At 36.5% G+C, this 22,442-nt stretch overlaps 1 protein-coding gene across 3 annotated transcripts in view; it reads left to right on the top strand.

Moving 5' to 3' along the window:
- The window catches only part of GRB14 (growth factor receptor bound protein 14), a 128,191-nt gene that overhangs the window by 96,643 nt on the left and 9,106 nt on the right, over positions 1-22,442 (top strand). For 2 of the 3 annotated variants that reach the window (XM_047772751.1, XM_047772753.1), the window contains 6 exons: positions 4,836-4,957; positions 6,830-6,904; positions 9,763-9,900; positions 14,405-14,515; positions 14,707-14,802; positions 21,570-21,650. In XM_047772751.1, the coding sequence (XP_047628707.1) occupies positions 4,836-4,957; positions 6,830-6,904; positions 9,763-9,900; positions 14,405-14,515; positions 14,707-14,802; positions 21,570-21,650 (623 nt within the window). The remainder of the gene's footprint in view (positions 1-4,835; positions 4,958-6,829; positions 6,905-9,762; positions 9,901-14,404; positions 14,516-14,706; positions 14,803-21,569; positions 21,651-22,442) is intronic. The other variant, XM_047772752.1, reaches the window with a different exon arrangement.

Below are 22,442 nucleotides of genomic sequence, written 5' to 3'. Positions count from 1 at the left end.
TCTAATTTGAGGCTCTAAAGAAAAGAAAATGCATCTCTTTCATTGTTTCCTCTCAGTATAGTTTATCTTCAGGGCAGAACATATGCTATTTCCTTAGTGGTGGAGAGAGGTAATGGGTACAATGAAACATATGTTGGTAAGACAACAAGCACACATTTTTGCTTAATAACTTGCAGTGTTCTCCCACTGTAATTTTAGTGAATACAGACACAGTGCTTAGCACATCATGTGTTTAATAATGTGAATATATGCTTCAAAAGATTGAAATGATCAGCTGGGGTTGTGTGAGAAGCAGACAAAAGTAAAGATGATGAGGATTGTTAGGGGTACAGCTTCCCACTTGTTATCTCAGGAACCTCTGGATCTCCCCGAAAACTGCTTCTCTTATAGTTTTCTGAGCACATTAATGAGAACACAGCCCTTCTACGTGCTTCGGCCAAGAATCTTGGTGTCTTCCTTAATTCCCCCTTCTCTTTCATGTCCAGTTTGTCAGCAAATCTTGTTTGCCGACTTTTTACATGGCTACTGCTGCCACTCTTATCCAAGCCACATTCCTCCCCTTAATTGCCATATTCTACTAGATGGTCTTCCTGCTTCCTACCCTTAAGCCTTTTGAAATCAGTTTTCCACTCAGCATCCATTGTGATCCAGTGAAAAACAAAGTCAGCCCATGATAGTCATCTATTCAAAGATGACTTCTCACCTAACCCAGAGCAAAAGCCAAATCTTTATTCTGAACTGCAGGGCTTTATCCAGTGGTCACAGCTCATCACCTTCACTTCCCTCCCTGCTCCTGGTAATCCCCTCCCTTTTTCCCACTCAGCTTCATCCCCTTTAGCCTCCTTGCCCTCCGTCAGACATGCCAGCCTTGCTTTTGCTCAGAGGCTCTCTTCTTATTCTTCCTCTAGATTCTGCTTGGCTCATGCTTCCCTCTGCTTTGGGTCTTTGTTCAGATATTCCCTTCTCAATGAAGCCTTCTGTAGCAAGCTCTAGAGGGTAGATTCCTTTCCCCTGTGCCCTTCTCTCTCCTTCCCTGCTCCATTTCTCTCTGCAGTGTTCATTGCCACCTTTTAAGATTTACATTTTATTTATTGTCCATTAGAATGGAAGGTCCATGAAGCAATGATTTCTGTCTTGTTCACTGCAAAATTCCAAGTCCCAAGATAAATATATGACACAGGGTAGGCCTTCAATAAGTATTTATTGAATGGAAAGATTAATGAATAAGTTAAAACTGCCAGATGATACGGATTTATCTCATAACAAGTAGGAAGTGGCCAAGTGTTTGAGCAGGGATCACATTGATAGGAATGTTTTATGAGGTTTCCTATGATATCAGTTTCCAAGTTGGATTGGAAGAATGAGAAAATAGAGGTTTGGACATTAGTTAAGAAAAGGTAGAGATCTAAATTGGAGTGGTGACAGTGGGAAGTGGTGGGGAGTTGCTGATTGTGGAAAGACACTTGGAGGAAGTCTGGTGTTTAGGGTAGGAACAGTGGAGGATTTGGGAGTGGACATAGAGAAAGTTGTAATGGACACAGGAGAATTTAGGAAAAAGCAGTTTGACAGAGGAAAATGAAGACATTTTGTTTCATTTTTATATTTTTAAAATTTTTTGATAAAGTGCAAAATAATTTTACCATTTTATGCATTTTAAGGGCATAGTTCACTGGCATTATGCATGTTCATACTGTTGTGCAACTATCACCCCTGTCCATTTCTAGAAGATTTTTATCTTCCCATTACTGAAACTCTTAACCCATTTAACAGTAACTCCTCGTTCCTCCCTCCCACCCTGGTCCTTGGCAACCACCCTTCTACTTTCTGTCTCTATAAATCTGTTTGTTCTAGGTACCTCATGTAAATAGAATCATGTAATAGTCTTCTTTTGTGGCTGTCTTATTTAACATAGCGTAATATCTTTAAGGTTCATCCATACTGCAACATGTGTCAGAATTTCATTCCTTTTTAAGGCTAAATATTCCACTGTATGTCTTTACTGCATTTTGTTTATCCATTAATTTGTGAATGGACATTAGGATGTTTTTATTTTTTTGGCTATTTGTGAGTGGTGCTACTGGGAACATTGGTGTATAACTATCTGTTCTGGTCCCAGCTTTCACTTCTTTTGTTTATAGACTCAGAAATGGAATTGCTGGAATTGTTTAATATTTTGAGGAACCACCACACTGAACTTTGGTTTTAGACAAACTGTGTTCGAAGTGGTGGAAAGTCCAGCAGTGGATTGGAGTTGTGAATGAAAGCAACTGTAGCTGAAGATTTCACTTCCAGAAATTTGACAGATGTGATAGCTGAAGAGGGGAGAGTGAATTAGTCGAGAGAAGGGAAAGAAACAAATTGAGCCAAGGACTGAAACTTAGGAGGGAGAAGGAGCTACCGTAGACAGAAAAAGTGCAATCAGTTAGAAAGGAACCTGAGTGTTGATACACACATAGTTCCAACTCATCCATATTCATTGCGAGCTCTCACAGGAACTTCTTTTCAGATGGATAAGCTTCTATTTAAGTATGACATTACTTTCAAGGGTTTGGGTGTTGTAGGTCACAGATTACCCCTGAGTGTTGAATTTCTAAGACACAGATACTTTTCAAAAAGGCCCTAGAAGCACCTAAAAAAAGCATAGGATTTCTGTATTTCTTGTTTGGCCATTCTCCATTTCCTACTTGGCATTAGTAATTTTGTGGTGACTTTTCTTTAACCTTTTACTGAAGTATGACATACCTTAAATTAACATAAGTGAACAAAGGTGGACAACTTGATCAATTCTCAGATATTGTATATTCCTGAGTATCCAACACCCAGATTAAGAAGCAGAATATTTTCTATACCAAGTGATTCCCTCAGGGCCCTGCTCAATCACCCGCTATCCCCATTATCTTGATTTCTAATACTTTAGATTTTTTTTTGTATCTGCGCTGAACTTATATAAGCGGATCCATGTAGTATGTATTCTTTGTGTCTCACTTATTTTATTTAATATTATGTTTGTGGAATCCATCCATGCAGTTGTGTGTTATTGTTGTATATATTCCACTGTGTCCTTTACACAATTTATTTATTCATTCTCATGATATATGCATTTGGGTAGTTTCCAATGTGGGGCTGTTATGAATAGTACTGCTTGAATAATTTTTTTAAGAAAAATTATTAAAATAGGAATGTTGCATGTTACGTTCACCTCTTTAAAGTTGTCATTGCTTTTTTCATTTAAGTACCTTTCCTCCTAAGTGCCATCCCACCCTACCTAATTACCTTCATCATTAATACAAACTACATTCGCCTGAACATTACTTTTGAAAGTATAAAGTACCACAAGAAATTTGGTTTCTTGAAAAAATTGTATGTCCTTGGAGTTCCTGTCATGACGAATCAGAAACGAATCTGACTAGGAACTGGTTGCTGGGTCGACCCCTGGCCTTGCTCAGTAGGGTACAGATCAAGCATTGCCATGACCTGTGGTGTAGGTCACAGACGCGGCTTGGATCCTGCATTGCTGTGGCAGTGGTGTAGGCCAGCAGCTACGCTCCGATTAGACCCCTAGCCTGGAAACTTCCAAATGCCACAGGTGCAGCCCTAAAAAGACAAAAATGAAGTACCACCTTACACCAGCCAGAATGGCCATCATCAAAAAGTCTACAAACAGTAAGTGCTGGAGAGGGTGTGGAGAAAAAGGAACCCCAGTACACTGTTGGTGGGATTGTAAATTGCTGCAACCACTGTGGAAAACAGGATGGAGATTCCTCAGAAAACTAAACATAGAACTACCATTTGATCCAGCAATCCCACTCCTGAGCATCTATCCAGAGAAAACCATGACTCGCAAAGACACATGTACTCCAATGTTCATTGCAGCACTATTTGCATTAGCCAAGACATGGAAAGAACCTAAATGTCCATTGACAGAGGAGTGTGTGGTACATATACACAATGGAATATTACGTAGCCATTAAAAAGAACAAAATATCAGCATTTTTAGCAACATGGATGGACCTAGAAATTATCATGCTAAGTGAAGTCAGCCATGCAGTGAGACACCAACATCCAATGCTTTCACTGACATGTGGAATCTGAAAAAAAGGATACAATGAACTTATGTGCAGAACAGATGCTGACTCACAGACATTGAAAAACTTATGGTCTCTGGAGGAGACATTTTGGGGAATGGGGGGATGTGCTTGGGTTATGGGATGGAAATCCTGTGAAATTGGATTGTTATGATCATTATACAACTACAGATGCGATAAATTCATTTGAGTAATTAAAAAAAAGACAAAAAATTGTATGTCCTTGCATTAAAATTTTCTTTTTAAAGCATTTATTTAAATTTTCCTCAGCTGTCCAGATTGTGTATCTTAAATGCATGTTGAACCTGTCAAAATTTTTCATGTCTTAATAGGGTGAATTGCTCAGCCTTGAGGCAAATATTTTAATTTTGGCACCATGATAAGTTGGAGAAAAAGCATAGCTCTCATGTTCTTAATGTAGATTTGTTATCAAACTTACATTATAATTTATATAGTAATAAAGGAGATTGAGAATTGGTAAAAAGTGCATGGTTATATATCATTTTTCTCTTTGGATTACAGTCTGCTTTGATATAAAAATCACTATTATTAACTCAAACTTGATTTTACCAATCTGGCTATTTCAGAATTGAGTTGAAATTTGCTATATTTAATAAATATGCATACGTGATATATCATATAATCATATGGATATGCATGTACATGTATATTTTTGTCAACCTACCTGTCTATCTATCCACCCATCTATCCATCTATCTGTTTTCATGCTCACTGGAACATTCTTTACAGAAAGAACAATAGAAGACCACGAGCTGGTGATTGAAGTGCTATCTAACTGGGGAATGGAAGAAGAAAATAAGCTATACTTTAGAAAAAATTATGCCAAATACGAATTCTTTAAAAACCCAATGGTAAGTGAAATAGCCATTAATAGTTATGAAAAGTAAATGAGTTAGTTAAATTTTATTTTATTTTATGTGAAGACAAAAGTCACTATAAATAAAATACAATTCCCTATTTGATAAATTGTAGGTAAACATTCTGGTCCTTCAAAATTATAATAACATTTCTTCTTACTCTAACGATAATTAGTCGATATCATCACAGAAGTTCAAATACATGGTTTTGGGGAACTGTTGCTTCTTTTTCTTGTTAAAGAAAACAAAAAACAACTCTACAGTTGATTTGGGGAATGAATTATTAGATATCTCCAAGCAAGCTCCAAAATATTATGGTTTACCTCTTTTCATAGAATTTAGGAAATTAAAGAAGAAAAATTCTAAAGGAAAAACAGATTGATGGTTTGTGAGGAGTGTTGAAACTTAGCCAGAAGTTTAAGATTGACATGCATCTTGCTTTTCCAAATTATTTTGCTTTCAATGCAATAATTACTGAGCTAAATAGAAATGAAATAAAGAACGGTGCATTACCTAGTAAATACTACTTCATTATAGTTATTTTTAAAAGAAAATAAATGCATGTCACATTCTAATGAAGACTAGCGATCTGGAGAAGCCAGAATAGCCTCTGGGCTCATTATTTTAAATTGTTTTTGTCTTTGCGGCCTTAGTGTATTTTTACACTAAGTTTTAGATAATTGGATTGAAATGATACTTTATGAAAAATATGTGATACATACCATAATAGAATATTTTCAAACCCTGAAAGACTTCTTAAGTTCTCTCTTATTTGAACCTATTAATAGAAGCATAATGGGATGATCTTTGACAAAGAAAATGAGTCCTAATAGAAATTAAATAGAATTAGAATTTGAAAGGAAACAATTTTCTTGTGAATCTTTATTAAAAGCAAGAATTTAAAAGTCATAGTTAAAGACCTATGGTTTAGTTCTTGTTTTCGGTTTTATCTATTTTTTCAGAAAAATTTAAACAAGGATGTAGATTTGTTTTGTAGACCCAGAGCAGCGGTTCTCAACTAGAGGAGGTGGTGATTTGATAATGTCTGGAGACATTTTTGGTTGTCATACTGCGGGGATGGGGAGGGCTGCTAGTGGGTAGAGGCCAGGGATGCTCTAAAAATCCTACAGTGCACAGGACGGTCCCGCACAACACAGTGTTATTAGACCAACATCAATAGAACCTCTGTTCGAAACCTGTCCTAGAGGAAGGATGGTAGAATATATCTTCTTAAACTTGTCTGGTCATAAAAACTTCCTGGGGGAGGGAAATAGTGCTTGTGAAAAACAGAGGATCCAGGTCCTACCCAGACCTACTGAATCAGACATTCCAAGAATGAAGGCTGGGAAGTCCTATTTTAAACAGCTGTCCTGTTTTATGATTAAACAGGTTTGGGAAAACAGTAGTTGGGAAAGACTACTTTTGGCTCCCTGGTCCTCTCATTTTAGTCCTGGCTCCTCTACACTGTGGGGTGTGACTTTGGGTTTATCCTTTACTTCTTTGAGCCTTGACTTTATAAAATGGAGCTGCAAGTCCTTCAGAACCTGCTAGAATGGTTGCAGGACTGACGGAAGCCATATGGGAGCTGGCAGGCTGTCAACCTAAGGGCAGTGTCTTGTAACTGGAAGTGCTTGGATCTCTGTGTATCGGCACCATCAAGAGTGTTTGGCTAATCTTTGAGCCCTGCTCCTACCTTCTCATTAGGATACCTATGGATGGAATAAGGGACTGGCACTTTTAAAGGTGCTTTGGATGAATTTTCAACATACTGATTTAAAGAGCTTTTGCTTTAATTACTGTGTTAATCATAGCTCAGTCTTTTCTGACATGGCTTTTGGGATAATGTAACATGTATCTTTTTGTCAGTATTTTTTTCCAGAGCATATGGTGTCTTTTGCAACTGAAACCAATGGTGAAATATCCCCCACACAGATTTTGCAGGTAAAAAATATTTTTATTAAAATATGTAAGTAATAAATAGTAAAGGGAAACTTCAAAGTCCAGATTTATACAGCTCTAGGTTTTGGAATGTTATGCCTTGAATGATTAATTTTTGCTGGAGGTAAAATTAAACAGGAAAGAAAAGAATAGAAAGAAAAGAAAGAATAAAATCTGGATGAAGAATTCCCTAAATCAATAAAGACCCCTAACTCTGTTATTCTTCCCAGTTTTGGAAAATTGTCAAAAGATATTAAGCATTTAAAAAACGTGTATCATGAAAGGAAATTTGCAGAGTTTTGCTCTGTGATGTGTTTAAAGATTTTATTAGTCTTTGAAAAAAAAAGATTTCAGTAAATTTCTAGACATTTTACAAACAGATATTTGTATTAACTTTCATAATAACAGCCCTCAATCCTATTTGTGTTTAGCAATTAAGTGAAATATTGTATATGATGGAAATACTTGATTGATATATGAAATAGCTGAATTAAGAATATTAGTCATTTAATTAAAATTTTCCTCAGTTTTACATCTCTTGGACTTATTTCTTCCAAATTGGCAGTGGCTTTAAGTGATCACTTTCTAAGACATTTTCATTACGATGAAAGATTTAAGTTATTTTATTTTTTGATAGATTAGAAAATTTCATATCAGAAGCCCAATTGTTAGCAAGTTAATGGTTGCTCTTTGATCTAAGCCCTAAGCATCCCCCAAACCTCTCAATATTCTCTTATCTTTAATGAAGAAAATTTAATAGTTTCATTATAGATATTACTTTAAGTATATTGGTGTTTGAAGATACTGGTAAATATATTGAGTATCACAAATTTATTTCCTATAGGCTTTTTATTTTTTTATTTTTACGTATGTGTTATTTTATTTTATTGACTTATTTTTGGCCATGCCCATGTCATGAAAATTTACCAGGCCAGGGATCTAACCTGCACCACAGAGGTAACCAGAACCACAGCAGTGACAACACTGGATCCTCAATCCACTGAGCTACCAGGGAATTCTGTGGGCTTTTCATTTTTTGCTTTAAAATATTTTATAAATATGATTAGTCAGTCTTGAGATTTTTCTAAAAGCTTGTATGCTACTGAGTTGTTACAGACATGCATTAGAATATTAGGGTGAGTAGCAGTGGCAATGCCCCAGCACCCCCAGCTCTCAGGCCTCCTAATACTTTTCCATTCGATTATGACAGGATGGTGGACTGGAGTTTTTCTTCTGCCTCTTTTCCGACATTCTCCTATAATATAGTTATACTACTCCAATGTTAAATTATAAAAACAAGAAAAATCATAGCTTTGGAATTAGATAGTCCTGCATGTGCCCCTGACCTCTTCTCTCCACTGAGGCAATGTTTCCACATTTTAAAACGTTTCTACTTTTTCTAGTGTGACCTCTGTGACTTCCTTTTTAAAATTTAATTGGTTTGGTTTAATAACTTGGAAAGCACTCAAAGTAAAAAACCTACTTGCCTTTTTTGCATGTCAATTAATTAATATCTGTGGCTTATTAAATTAAAATTTTTTTATTAATTTACTTAGAAAACATAGATATCTACTATCAGCATTTCCCCTAGTAGCCTTTTAAAATATATTACATTGTTTTACCTGATACTTTCTCTTAGTTTCAGTTTTTCCATTTTGCATTGTTTAATCATAGGGTTTTTGTTTTTTCTTTTAGTGAGACGCTAATGCATTTTCACTGTCTTATTAAGGATGCTGGGTACAGCCTCTCAGATAGAACTATTCCATTTCATTCTAGATTTCCTGACCAACAAATGGCCACTGTCTCAGTTAATTATCACTAGGTAACAGTTCCAAACATTGAAAGACCCGCTCTCATTTTGTCAACAATTTTGTACTTGTCAGGATTTGGAAAGGGTTTAGCTGGGTGGATCTCTGAGGCAGATTGACTCCCAAAGAGGATTGTAGAACTGCTTCTTCTAAGATGTTTCTTCACTACATGTACCTGGTACTCCTTGGTGTCTCTCTTCTCCCTCCTCCCTCTTTCTCTCTCTCTCCCCCTTTCTTTCTCTCCCCATAGTGTCTCATCCTTCAGGGTTTTTCCAGTTGCTTTGTGCTTCTCACCACCTAGTCGTCTAAGGATTGTCGAGTTTCTTATGTGACAGCTAGCTTCCAGGAGTTAAGGAGTGAAAGCCATGTGCTAGTTAAGGGACTACAGTTAGAACCAGCAGCGTGTTGCTATAATTATATCCTGTTATTGGTCAGAGCAGTCACAGGCCTCGCCCAGATTCCAGGGGATAGAGAAGCCACCTCTTGTTTTAGTGGCAGAATCACATTTGCAGAAGATCAGGTAGAATGAGAGATACTGTTGCAGTTCTCTTTGGAAAACAAACTGCCAGACTCACCCACAACTGAGAAGCATAGAGGACAAAGAAGAGATTGTTTTCTTTACCTTTATCATAGAGGTGAACTTGGCTCAGTTTCTTTAATAATTGAATAATGAAAGTCAGAATCGTCATCTTACCTGTACTATAATGAAGTTGAGGTGGATAGATCAACCTGTCATCTCAAGGAAAATCATAGAAAGGGATGAAAATAAGACTTAACTCTGTAGATGAAGTTCAGCTTTTCAAGTGGACATTCTAATAGCCTATAGTTTTGGTGTTAGACTGATCACATAGAATGTATGTGTTGTGATCATATTTTCATTTGGAACTTTTCTCAGGTTTTCACAAGACTGTTTATTTTCTGTTCTATATATGTTATTTCTGTAATGATATATAAGCGATATTGCCGTTTGACTTTGCACATTTCTATTTGAAATATAAAGGTACACTGTCATTGATTCAGGAACTGTATGAAAGTATCTAATTTTTCTTCCAGATGTTTCTGAGTTCAAGCACATATCCTGAAATCCATGGCTTCTTACATGCAAAAGAACAGGGAAAGAAGTCCTGGAAAAAGATATACTTCCTTTTAAGAAGATCTGGTTTATATTTTTCTACTAAAGGGACATCTAAGGTAAATTAGAAAATCAATGATGTGTTTTGAATTAAACAGAAGTTGTAAGTTAATGTGACTTTTACTTTGTTTTATTCATTACTTCATTACATGATGTTAACATTTGGTAAAATTTTTAGATTCCAAACATTCACCATAGTCTATTTAAAAACTAATTATTCAGTTTTATGTCCCACTAGTTTCAATATACATCCTCTGATGGGATCTGGATGAGCTTGTTTCAGGTCCACATTCCTTGCCCATTTATTCCTGACTCAGAATTTACCCCCTTTCTCCTTACGTTGGGTTTGAAGCCCAACGTAGTTTACAGTATTTTTTTTCACCGCAGGTCATACCACTGATCTTGCCCACTTCTGAATGTCTGTTAATGTTGATGCACTTGGTAACACTAGGCTGAGTCCGTAATTGCTTATTAATTCCTTTGAGTGTGTTAGTTTTGTCTTCTTACCTATATTGTAAATTCCTAGAGGAAGTTATCATGGTACGATTGGGGGTGCATGTATGTGTTTGTGTGCTTGTGTATGTATACCTGTGTACACGGTTACCTAAACGCGTTTGTGCAGATTTTCATGCACACATGCATAATCACTTATGCATATAATTCCCATAGCGCTCAGCACTGTCTGTAGCCTAGTTGTTGCCGACTGTGCCATATACCTGTTTTATAAGTGTTGACATTTTATGCAGTGCATCGATATCTTTCAAGTAAAACTACTTTTAAGAATTTTCATGAGAGTTTAATTCTGTTTTCATGCATCTGTTTTGTCAGTGATAACATTGTTGCTTCTTTATGGGTAATATGTCATTTTTCTCCAGCTCTTTCTCAAATTTGGAAAATCATTGGTATTTGAAAATCCTCATTGGTATTTAGTAGTTTTCTGGCCATATTTCTAGGTATGTTCAGATATATTCTGCTAAACCTTGCTTGATTATCAACATACACATTCAATCTGCAAGTTCACATTTTCTTTTTTGCTGAAAATGTTCATTATTTATTTCTCATTCTCAATATTTGTTCCTTTAAATTTGTAGTAGGGTTTTCTGCCCTGGCTAGTCATGGCTCCAGGTGTCCCTTTGCTTGTGGCTGCTTGACTCCAGTCCCTGCCTCTGTCTTCTCACAGCCTCTCCTTTCTCTGTGTGTCTCTGATAAGGACAGTTGTCATGGATTTAGAGACTACTTGGATGATCTAATCTAGCTCTCATCTCTAGATCCTTAACTTAATTACATGTGCAAAGACCCCTTTTTCAAAAAAGTTACATTCACAATTTCTTCAGGTTAGGACATGGACAGATATAATTTTGAAGAAAAGAGTATAATGATCAAGTTGTAAGAAGATTAGTGTGGCCATAGGGAACAAAAAATCAAATAGAGAGACAGAGAAATGGAGAGGGAAAGGGGGCAAGGGAAGCCAGGAAAGTGGAAGTAGGGAGGGGGAGAGATTGACTGACTGATTGATTGGTTCAAGACACAGATGCTATTAGATGATCATTTCAGTAATCCAGGATGGAGGCCATGAGATCTAACCTAGGATATGCAGTGGAGGAAGAGGAAAGGGATGCAGTGCAAGATCAAATGTCAGATGGTTAGGTTTGGTTGACTGATTGATATGAAAGAAGAGGAGGTATTTAATGATCTTAGAGAAAGAAATAAAGAAAATAAAGAAATAGAAAATGATAGAATAAACAGGAATGGATAGGAGATTTGGTAGAAAGTCACTGTCTTAGAAGAAAGATAATGATCTTAGTTCTAGATACATTGTGCTAATGATGAAGCATCCAAATGAAAATGCCCAGGACACAGCTAATGATGGAGACTAGCCACTTGGGGCACGCCTAGTGGTCCTAACAGAGTTGCAAAGGAATGATAATTTCCATATTTTTCCTTACTATTCTCACATACTTTCTTCCCCTTCCTCATATGGTTTTCCTTTGTTACTGTTCACACATGTGTGCATACATACGTGCAAGTGTGTGTGTGTCGTTAAGGCTTAAGTAGTGGAATATATCATAGAATAGGGCTTTTCTTATTTAGTAATCCGTTCCTTTACAGAAATCTTTTATATTTAAGTATATATAGTTTAACTACTAGTATTCTATCATGTGGATACATTTAACTAATTTTTCTTGAGGATTTAAAACTTTAAAAAGTTTTCAAATTTTTATATCACAGATAGTGTTAGGATGAATAATCACCCATTTTTGAGATTAAGGTTTTAGGCTTTTTCTTAACCTTTGTAATGAAGTTTCTCTTTTCCCAGTGTTCTTAACGTATGAAATAACATACGATGTTTTTTGAATAAATATGTGCTGGGTCATCTTTTTACTTTTAACATCAGAGAAAAATGGCTTCTAAATCCAGTAATCATGTTTCTTTCAGTGTCTTCCCAGTGATTCTTCACTGGGAGATATGACAATATCTCCTTAATTTCTAAATTCTCAATTCTTTATTTAACAGATTTCTCCTGAAAATCCATGGCCCATTTTCTTTTTAACTCACCCTTCACCTCCTTTCCTTTCTCACTCATTATTTAACAAGACAGCTCTTATTCCATCTACTGAAGCCATTCAATAGTCCCTGCTTGGCTAGACAACATTATAAGCCTCAAACCTCTATTCCCAGACTGTACCTTAGTTCCTCAACAAGGTGTCTGACTTTGCTGTGCATCATACATAAGTCTTTCTACCCTGTGCTTGATGAGCTCATAGTCTATACATGAAAATGTTTTTATGTTATCCCTCAAAAAAGAAATTTGAGATATTAGACAACCTCAAGGATTATGACCTTGATACAAATTATGTAGGTTATCTAATGCCTAATATGACATTTCTGCCTGGCAAAGTGACCTCTTCCTGCCCTTTTTCTATGAGAAAGGTCTTGATTTGTTCCACTTTCTAAATATTTAGGCTATCTAAATACCCAAGTTTCTAACACCCCACTGATACACATGTGTATACGCTTAGCTTTTGCTAACCACACCAACTCAGCCTGAAATCTTAGTGTGTGCAGTAATGGAACAAAAGTCATTCAAGAGAAGAAACTCCTCATGTCTCTTGTGGCCTTCCAGTGTTTCTAGAGCTGACTTTTCCTCACACTGGAATGACTTAGCTACGTTGACTTCTACATTATCACTGAACAGGGATGGTTTTATTCCATCTTTAGAGAAATCAGACTTTTTTCCCTAGCAAATCAGTTTCTATCAGAGAATAAAGTTTTAAGGGCCATGCCAACAGCAGTACCTTTCTCCCTCCTCCTCCCTTGTCCCAAGAACCCTAGGCTGGGTCCCTTTTAACAGTTTTCTTTTCATGCCTTTTTTCTGCCATGGAGTTGGAAACTATCATTAGATCAAAGTGTCTAAAGAATAGTGACACACAGAGAAACAGTTGCATACATGGAAAGTCTTGCTTTACTAGTCATCACTTATAGAATAGCCAGCTTACTGGTCAGTAACTGAAATATTTTTGGAATTGGATTTGAACAGATTACTCAAATTACTGAATATTCTGCTTTGTCTTTTCTTTCTTTCTTTCTTTCTTTCTTAATTTCTTTCTTTCTTTCTTTCTTTTTTTTTAAGAGCACTGTTTCTCAAATTTTGGTTTTGGGTTCTTGTTAAATTGCAGACTTTGATTTTAAATGAACGGGTCTTGGGTGGGCCCTGAGATTTTGCATTTCTAATAAGCTCCCAGGTGATGCTCATACTGCAACTCTGGGACCACACTACTGGTCAGCAAGGTTTTAAAGAACAAGTGCATTTTGGTCAGTTTTGATTATACATTCCAGCCCAGAATTAAGCATTTCTCCAAGTTATTAACCTATCACAGAATAATATGACCCAGTGATTTCCCATGACCAGCTCTAAATCTCATGGCTTTCTGGGAAAGAAATAGCCCTTCATGATTCCACTTTGCCTTGAAAATCAGATACATTGCACTGCCAGCTAATTTCTCTGAATTCATCTGTACAGGCTTCCTTCCTTTTGTAAAGGAAGGTAATCATGCTGCCTATTTCATTGCTTGTATAAGGCAGCACACGGATGTGAGGGATGGTCATTTCTGAATGAAGCGAGAATCGTTGCCTGCTTCTCTTTCTTCTTTTTTTAAACTACCGCAGAAGCTCAAACTGGCCTTTTTCCCTTTGTGGAACTAACATTACTTGAAACCCAGACAAGGAAAACAATTTCAAAAGCCATCTTTGCTAACTTCTCTCCCTCAGATTCCTTGAAATGGTGGTTAAAGCAAGCACTTTTGAAATGGGAAGACACTTTTTTTTTTTTTTTGGTATGATGGAAGTTAAACTATAAACAAATTGCCACTTCTCAAATTGAATAATTTCGTTTCCAGTTTCTGGTCATTTAAGGATATAGTGACTTGATTTTCCTTTCCTTTTGTTTCTGTGACATTGTTTGGAATAATTTTTGCCAAGGTATAAATTATGTAATGTAATAGAAATAGAAAAGGTAGTGTAAAAATATGTATCCATTTCAACACACACGTGTATTTTTTTAAGGAACCACGGCATTTGCAGTTTTTCAGCGAATTTGGCAATAGTGATATTTATGTGTCACTGGCAGGCAAAAAAAAACACGGAGCACCGACTAACTATGGATTCTGCTTTAAGGTACAGGCTTAATATTTTGATAGATGAATAAAGCAAGCCTCAGCCTTTTAGGTAAGCTTGAGTTTCTTTTAATTTATTTTAAAAAGAGACAGCTTTCTCTTATATATAGGAGAATTTTAGTGGCTTTTATTTCAACAGGTGTTACCTTCAAGATATGCATTAACGATAAACAATGTGCTGTGGCCTTCTAGCCTAACAAAGCGGGAGGGCCCCGAGACCTGAAAATGCTCTGTGCAGAAGAAGAGCAGAGTAGGACGTGCTGGGTGACCGCGATTAGATTGCTTAAGGTAATCTCGCTGCAGGCGTGAATTTCTATTAAATGCTAGGAGGACCATCAAAGTTTCATAATAGCTGTATTTCAAAACTCAGAAGACTTACTATGAATCCATGTGGATGTGTGTGAGAAGGAAGAAAAATAACCACCACCAAATGTGTGTATTTTATTTTTTATCTAAAGGATAAATACTTGCAGAGTGGAGTGGAATAACCTAATACATTTATCTTGTGTATGTGGAGTATTCCATTTTTAGAAATGTTCTGATTTTTATTTTTTGTGGGAGTATTACATATGTAGCTAGGATAACTGATGGAAATTTCTGCTGTCCGTGACTTTGTCTGCATTTAAAAAACATTGCCATTGTTGTCATGGCTGTGGCTCGGGTTCTATCCCTGGCCCAGGAACTTCTGCATGCTATGGGCATTGCCAAAACCTTGCCATCCATCCAATGTGAAGTGTATTTTAAAATATGCCTGCCTGGATATGTTTAGTGCAGTTGTTTTATATTTCATCTAAGTGTTATGTAAATTGCTTCCTAGTTTAATGCAAATTACTTTATATGTTTTAATATAGCTGTATTATTAAAACATTTACCTTTGTGCTGTGTAAAAATCACAGTTTCCATAAGCAAAATGTATTGGTAGGAATTTTGACAGGGACTAAGAATGTTCTAAAGGTAGGTAGGGAAGAGGGACACAGAACTGATTTCTTCCAGAAAGTATGGAAAACATTTATAGTCAAAACTTGTATGCTAGCAAATTTAGCACAATTTTAAATGTATAGTTTTAAAACTTATCATCCATTTCTTTTTAAGAAGGGCAGAATAATCAGGATCAGAATTATTTATTATCATACCAGGCTTGGAAGAAACTTTTATTTTCTGTTCATTTAATTTTTTTAATTGAGGTGAAATTCACATAACAAATTTAATCAAATTAAGTTTTTATTTATTATTATTATTTTTTTTTAGAGCTGCACCTGCAGCATATGGAACTTTCCAGGCTAGGGGTCAAACTGAAGCTGCAGCTGCCACCCTACGCCACAGCCATAGCAATGCCAGATCCCAGCCTATGCTGCAGCTCGCCACACTACTGGATTCTTAACCCACCGAGCTAGGCCAGGGATCAAATGTGCATCCTTATGGATACTAGTCGGGTTCCTACCCCACCACAATAGGAACTCCAGTTTAAGTATTTTTAATGTGAACAATTCAGAGGCATGGTGTACATTCAAAATGTTGTACCACTACCACCTCTATCTTGCTCCAAACATTTTCTTCACCACAAAAGGAAACTCCGTACTCATTAAGCAATTACTCCCAGCCCCTGGCAACCACTAATCCATGTTATGTGTCTATGGATTTACCAATTTGGATGTTTCATAGAAATGGAATCACATAATATGTGACCTTTTGCTTCTGGTTTCTTTCAGTTAGCACAATGACATCCACATTGTAGTGTATATCAGTACTTAATTCCTTTTTGTGGCTGAATACTATTCCATTGTATATATGTGTATGTTAAATAAACCATTTGTTTATCCATTTATCTATTGATGGGTATTCGGATTGTTTCTGCCTTTTTACTGTTGTGAATACTGCTGCTATGAACGTCTGTATATGTATTTGTTTGAGAAACAGTTTTCAGTTTTTTTAATATATACCTAAAAATGGAATTGCTGGTCATGTAATTCTGTGTTTAACTTTTTGATGAATTGCCAAAATATTTTCCACAGAGGCTAAACCATTTTATATTCCCACCACCAAGGTATAAGAATTCCAATTTCTCCATATCCTCACCAACACTTATTTTCCATTAAAAAAAAAAAAGTTATCCTAGTGAGTGTGAAGTGGTAGGAAGAAGGTTTTTAAAAAGTACTTTAAAAGAAGTTTTTGGATTAACTGTGAAATTTTCTTCCTTTTGCTATTATGACAGAAAGTCACTATAGCTGCCTATTTATTAGAGGTTGGTTTGTTTCTCAAATAGTCTACTATTAAAATGACTGTCAAGATTTTGGTTTCAACAAATCTTAGAAGTCTAGATCTAGATTCTTTCAAACCCTCATAGTAAGTAGTCACTTCTGTGTTGCCCTCATTGCATAAAATTTAAAACAAACAAGGTGAAAAAAAGTCCTTCTGCAGATAAAGAAGCTGGAAATCTTTGGAAGACTTTATTGCATCACAGTTATGGTAGAGAAAATACCTTGAGGTCTCTGATTTTCTCTCCCCTTCCAGCCAAGCTCTGGAAATCAGGCTAGGCTGGTAGAGGAGAGGCTTTCCAACCTTGTTAGCTAAGTATTTCTCCCTTCTAACTTGGGCTGAAATTCAGACACTCAACAGGGAAGCGGGTGGTAAACCCACTTCCTTTAATCAGTCTTTCAGTGACTCTAACATGCCATTGATATTGTGGGGATGCGCCATTATTTTTTGTGTAACCAGAAAGAAAAAAATTATGCCAATAAATTTGTGATATGAGGTTTCCTATCACTTAAAATTTTTAATTTAACTTAAATAGATTTATTTAGGCATATAGTCCTGATTTTCTTTTTAGTTGATGTTGTTATCAATTTTGTGTATATACACAGGTATATGTATCATGGTGTGTGTGTGTGTGTGTATGAAATAAATTAGTTGAGGTATTCTTGAAACTTCTTCATGTCTAAATCTGACTTTTCCAAATCATTTTCATCTCAGAGTCATGGATACTCATACTTTCTACAGATTGTTGAGCTCTGTGCCTTCAAGAGCTTTGGGAAGGTAGCGCCTCTCAGATGAGTACTCCATTACGGTCTTTGGGGTTGTCTTTCTAGCCACTGGCATCCCTTTGGTAAGGTTTGATGCCAATGATTTATTGATCACATCAACTTCAGGCAATGGCAAGTCACTTGGTTCATAGTGAATACAAGATGCCATAGACTATAATACACATTTACAGATGTTAAAGTTTGAAAACAAATGTGCGTCTAAGAAACGATGGAATATACTAAAACTTTCTTTGTTCTTTCCATATCCAGAATACTCAGTTTTTGGAAGATTGTCTCCTTCCCCCCTTTTTTTTTCTTGTCTGACTCTTCTCAAAGCCTCTTTTAAGTCACAGATGCCAAGTTTAAAGATGCTCTGTTGTATTAGTTTTCTATAGCTGCTGTATGTAACACATTACCATCAGCGTGGTGACTTAAAACACAAATTTATTATTCTACATGTCTGAAATGGGTCTCATTGGCCTAAAAGCAAGGTCCCAACAGGGCCTCATTCTCCTTTGGCGACTTTGAGGGGAATCCATTTTTGAGCCTTTTCCAGCCTTTAGAGGCTGCTCATAGCACATTCCTTCATCTTTAAAGCTGGTAATATCCAGCCAAGTCCTTTCCATGTTGCCATTTTTGGGGTACTCTCTTCTCACTCTACATAAGGACCACTGTGATTGCATTGGATCCACCAGGAAATCAAAGCTAGTCACTCAAAGTCATTTCAAAGTTAGCTGAATAGCACTCTTAATTGTATCTTCAGCCTTATCTCCCCTTTTTGCCAGGTAGCCTATATTCAGGGTTCCAGGGATTAGGACATGAACATATATATAGGGACTGTTATTCTGCTCCCACATCTATGTTCCCTGTTTGTTTCACTTATGGCAAAGCTTTCCCAGATGAGGCTGAGAGGAAGGCCAGCATCAGATCCTTTATCCTGGAGCCAATGAGAAACCACCAACAGTTCCTGGGCCTGCCAGCATAGGCACATTTGAGGCTTGCTAATAGAGGACTGGCAGCTTGTTGTCAGTGGGATACCTGTTCAATCCCCTAGGCTGGTGCACCTAGGTTCACCTCGTGATAGAGGTATCTTTTGATCATCTCCTTTGGTTGTCTGTTGTGTTATCTACAGAGTTTATCATTGTACCTAGTAGCAAAGAGCAGGGAAAAACTAGTCTGTGTTGGTTGGAAAACAAATGCCCTTCTTGTTTTCATTATATACTATTTATTAGATATAGCATCCCCCTAGATTGGCCTCTTATTTTTTTTTCCTTTCTTTGTCTGAGATACGTATTAACTCTTCATGTAGCATCAGAGATACTCCCATTCTCTCTGGAGAAATTCCAGTTACAGACAGAATCATAGAAAGTCAGAGACTTAGAAAAGGGAAGATTTACCCATGTTCAGTCTCCTAGTTACATGTTGTCTTTTCCCCTTCCCTTCAATTACAACTCTGCTAGCTTCTCTCTAACACTCTTTGGTCCCTTATCTGCCCCTCCATAGGACAGGGAAATGTTAAGGTGACCCATGCCCTACCCCTTGGCCAGAGTTAACTGCCTGCTAAAGACTTCCAGCAGCACAGAAGCAACTACCTAACACCACAGGTACCAGGGACAATACATCTTTGAAGAAAACAGTCTTATTAGTAGGTAGCAGGCTTTTCACTGCAGGTAAATAAAAGGTGTTCAAGCAGCATGTACCTTGTGAAAGTGTTGGTTGGAGGCTATTGTATGCTCTCCAAAATGAATTTGACTAGAAATTAAACTCCTCTGTCTTCTTTTTAAAGTTATTGTAAGCTCGGAGTTGATTTAAAATAGATTTCATTAGGGCCTATTAATGTCAATCAAACCTTAAATTAAAAAATAATTTTTAGAAGTTGGGAAATAATTGGATAAAGAAGTCAACACAGAGAATCTTTAATGACTGGGTTTGTATTCATGTTAAAAGCAAAATCTTGAAAACAGTGACTCCCCTCGCCCCCCTCTGATTTTCTGCCTAATTACCAAATATATTCACTTTGCTGGAATTGCTTTTAAGAAAATGGTTTTTAGTAGAGAAACAGCTCTGTTGGAATGTTTAAATGGAATTCATCCTAAGGGTAAGATTGGTTTCCATGGTGTCTTCAGTCTCTTTTTTATAGGACCTACTTTTAAGTTCATTATAGCTCTGTGAAATGTAGAGAATAATAGAGCGTAGTGGAGAAAAAAGAAGCCTATCATTTCTTTGCTTGCTTGCTTGCTTTTTTTTTTTCCTTTCTTCCTTCCTTCCTTCCCTCCCTCCCCTCTTCCTCCAATCCTCCCCCTCTCCCTTTTTCTTTCTTTCTTTCTTTCTTTCTTTCTTTCTTTCTTTCTTTCTTTCTTTCTAAAAAAGTGACTTAAATCTAGGGATTATCTTCCAGTTTCAGATGAGGGTTCCTGAAAAATAAATTTGGCCACAGAAGTTGGCATTCTTAATGTTTCTCAAACTAATAATCCAGTTATTATCTAGACCCACTTTCTAACTGTAGCCCATCAGTGCAGTTCTTATGATGCTACCTCCTGAAAGTAAAGATACTATAGTTCTTACCTACTGCTCTTTACATTGTATTCTGTGACACTTTATCTGAAATCAGCCTGATTCCCCTGAATTTAAAGCCAAATTTTGATTTCCCTGAATTTAAAACCAAAAATTAAACAATGCCCCAAGAGTATTGTTACCAGAGGGTGATTGAGTGACAAGAATCTTTAAAATAGGATCCAGTTTATGGATCATAAAAGACTATGTGATTCATCAATCAGTCATTGAAGAGTTATGGTAAATTTTACCCAGTTTTGCTAAGGTTATGTGCCAGATTCTCAAAGCTTTTGTACCATAAAGCCAGGCACCCTTCCCAAGTGAATTTTTTTTTTTTTCTGTCTTTTTAGGGCTGCACTTGCGGCATATGGAAGTTCCCAGGCTAGGGGTCAAATCAGAGCTGCAGCTGCCAGTCTACATCACAGCCATAGCTATGCTGGATCCTTAACCCACTGAGCAGGGCCAGAGATCGAACCTGCATCCTCATGGATACGGTCGGGTTTGTTACTGCTGAGCCATAACAGGAACTCCGCCAAGTAAGCTTTCTTATCGCTAGGTGATGTATCATTCCAAATTGTCTTGGTGCTGTTGACACTAAGAATAATGAGTAGGAATGTCAGTTCCAGATCTTTTTTGTCTTTTTAGGGCCACACCCAAGGCATATGGAGGTTCCCAGGCCAGGGGTTGAATCAGAGCTGTAGCTGCTGGCCTACACCACAGCCACAGCTATGAAGGATCTGAGCCACGTCTGCGACCTACACCACAGCTCATAGCAACGCTGGGTCTTTAACTCACTGAGCTAAGGCCAGGGGTCAAACCTGCGTCCTCATGGATGCTAGTCAGATTCATTTCTGCTGAGCCACAGTGGGAACTCCCAGTCCTAGATCTTTATGCTGCACACTAGATCTTAGGTGCGAGTCCAAATAGAAAACACTGTCTTTTATTATTATCTGGAATCTAATATATGGCACAAATGAACCTATCTACAGAAAAGAAACAAACACATGGACATAGAGAACAGACTTGTGGTTGCCAAAGGGGAGGGAGAGGGAGGGGCTGGGAGTTTGGGGTTAGTAGATGCAAACTATTGCATTTGGAGTGGATAAGCAATGAGATCCTGCTGCATAGCACAGGGAACTTATATACTATCACTTGTGGTAGAACATGATGGAGGATACTATGAGAAAAAGAATGTATGTATATGTATAACTGGGTCACTTTGCTGTACGGCAGAAATTGACAGAACATAGTAAATCAACTATAATAAAAATTTTTTGAAATTTAAAAAAAACTGTCTTTTAAACTGTACTATTTAGGGTACTAAAAGTTTATCTTTCAAAGTTTTTATCGCTATACTTATTTGTTTTAAAGAAGACTAATTTTTATTTTTTATATTGATGATGTATAATTAATGGAAGTATTGATCTTCATAAGCTATCTATGTAGTTAAATGGTGAGAATGAATCTTTATTTATTCTGCAGTATGGCATGCAGCTGTACCAGAATTACATGCATCCATATCAAGGTAGAAGTGGCTGCAGTTCCCAGAGTATATCACCCATGGTAAGGACCAAGTTTTTGAACTTAAATTTTGTTTTATTATTACATTACCTTAACTTGCAACCTTACATTATAAATGTACAATACATTTCTCTTCTTTCCTTTTGGTCAAGTAAAGTAACTTTTCAGCACCACCCTATTATCATGTTATATTGAACTATTTATTTTTATACTTTATATGATTGCAACCTATATGATAAAATCACAATAGAGTATACATGAAATATTCAATTAAATAATGTGTTATGTTAAAGGTAAATTTATATTTAAAATAATTGTCATTACAACGTTTGAGGATTAGCTCTTAAGATAATTTATAGAACATTTTCCTTGAGATTATAGATCTTTCTTAATTATTGATTTGATTGTGGGATTATTTATTTAAATATTAATTCTGGGATCATCATAGCCTTGTATAGAGATACCAACGTTTTGGAATTTTTAATGCTGTCCTATACCCATGTGAGCTCATTTGCATTCGACTTTGTAACAGTAAAATTTTTAAAGTTCCAGTTCCTTGAAAAGCATACTGCTCTCCAGGAAACCCAAAAGCTGCAAGCCAAAATATAGGTTGTACATTACATTAAGATTCTTATCATTTCTCAGATTTATACCAAATGCCATTTGGATATTTATACACAGATAAATCTTTTTCCTTCTTTGGGGCCTAATTTTAATTTCCTCTGGATTAACACAAGAAATTTATTTCTGAACTTAAAGTTTATATACTGCTATTTTTGCTTGTGCCCCTTAATATGGAGTATATTAAAAATTCAGACATATGTGCCTGTGTTA

Source organism: Phacochoerus africanus, chromosome 3 (genome assembly GCF_016906955.1).
Source record: "Phacochoerus africanus isolate WHEZ1 chromosome 3, ROS_Pafr_v1, whole genome shotgun sequence".
Taxonomy (NCBI): domain Eukaryota; kingdom Metazoa; phylum Chordata; class Mammalia; order Artiodactyla; family Suidae; genus Phacochoerus; species Phacochoerus africanus.
This window is presented reverse-complemented; position numbering and strand designations above follow the sequence as displayed.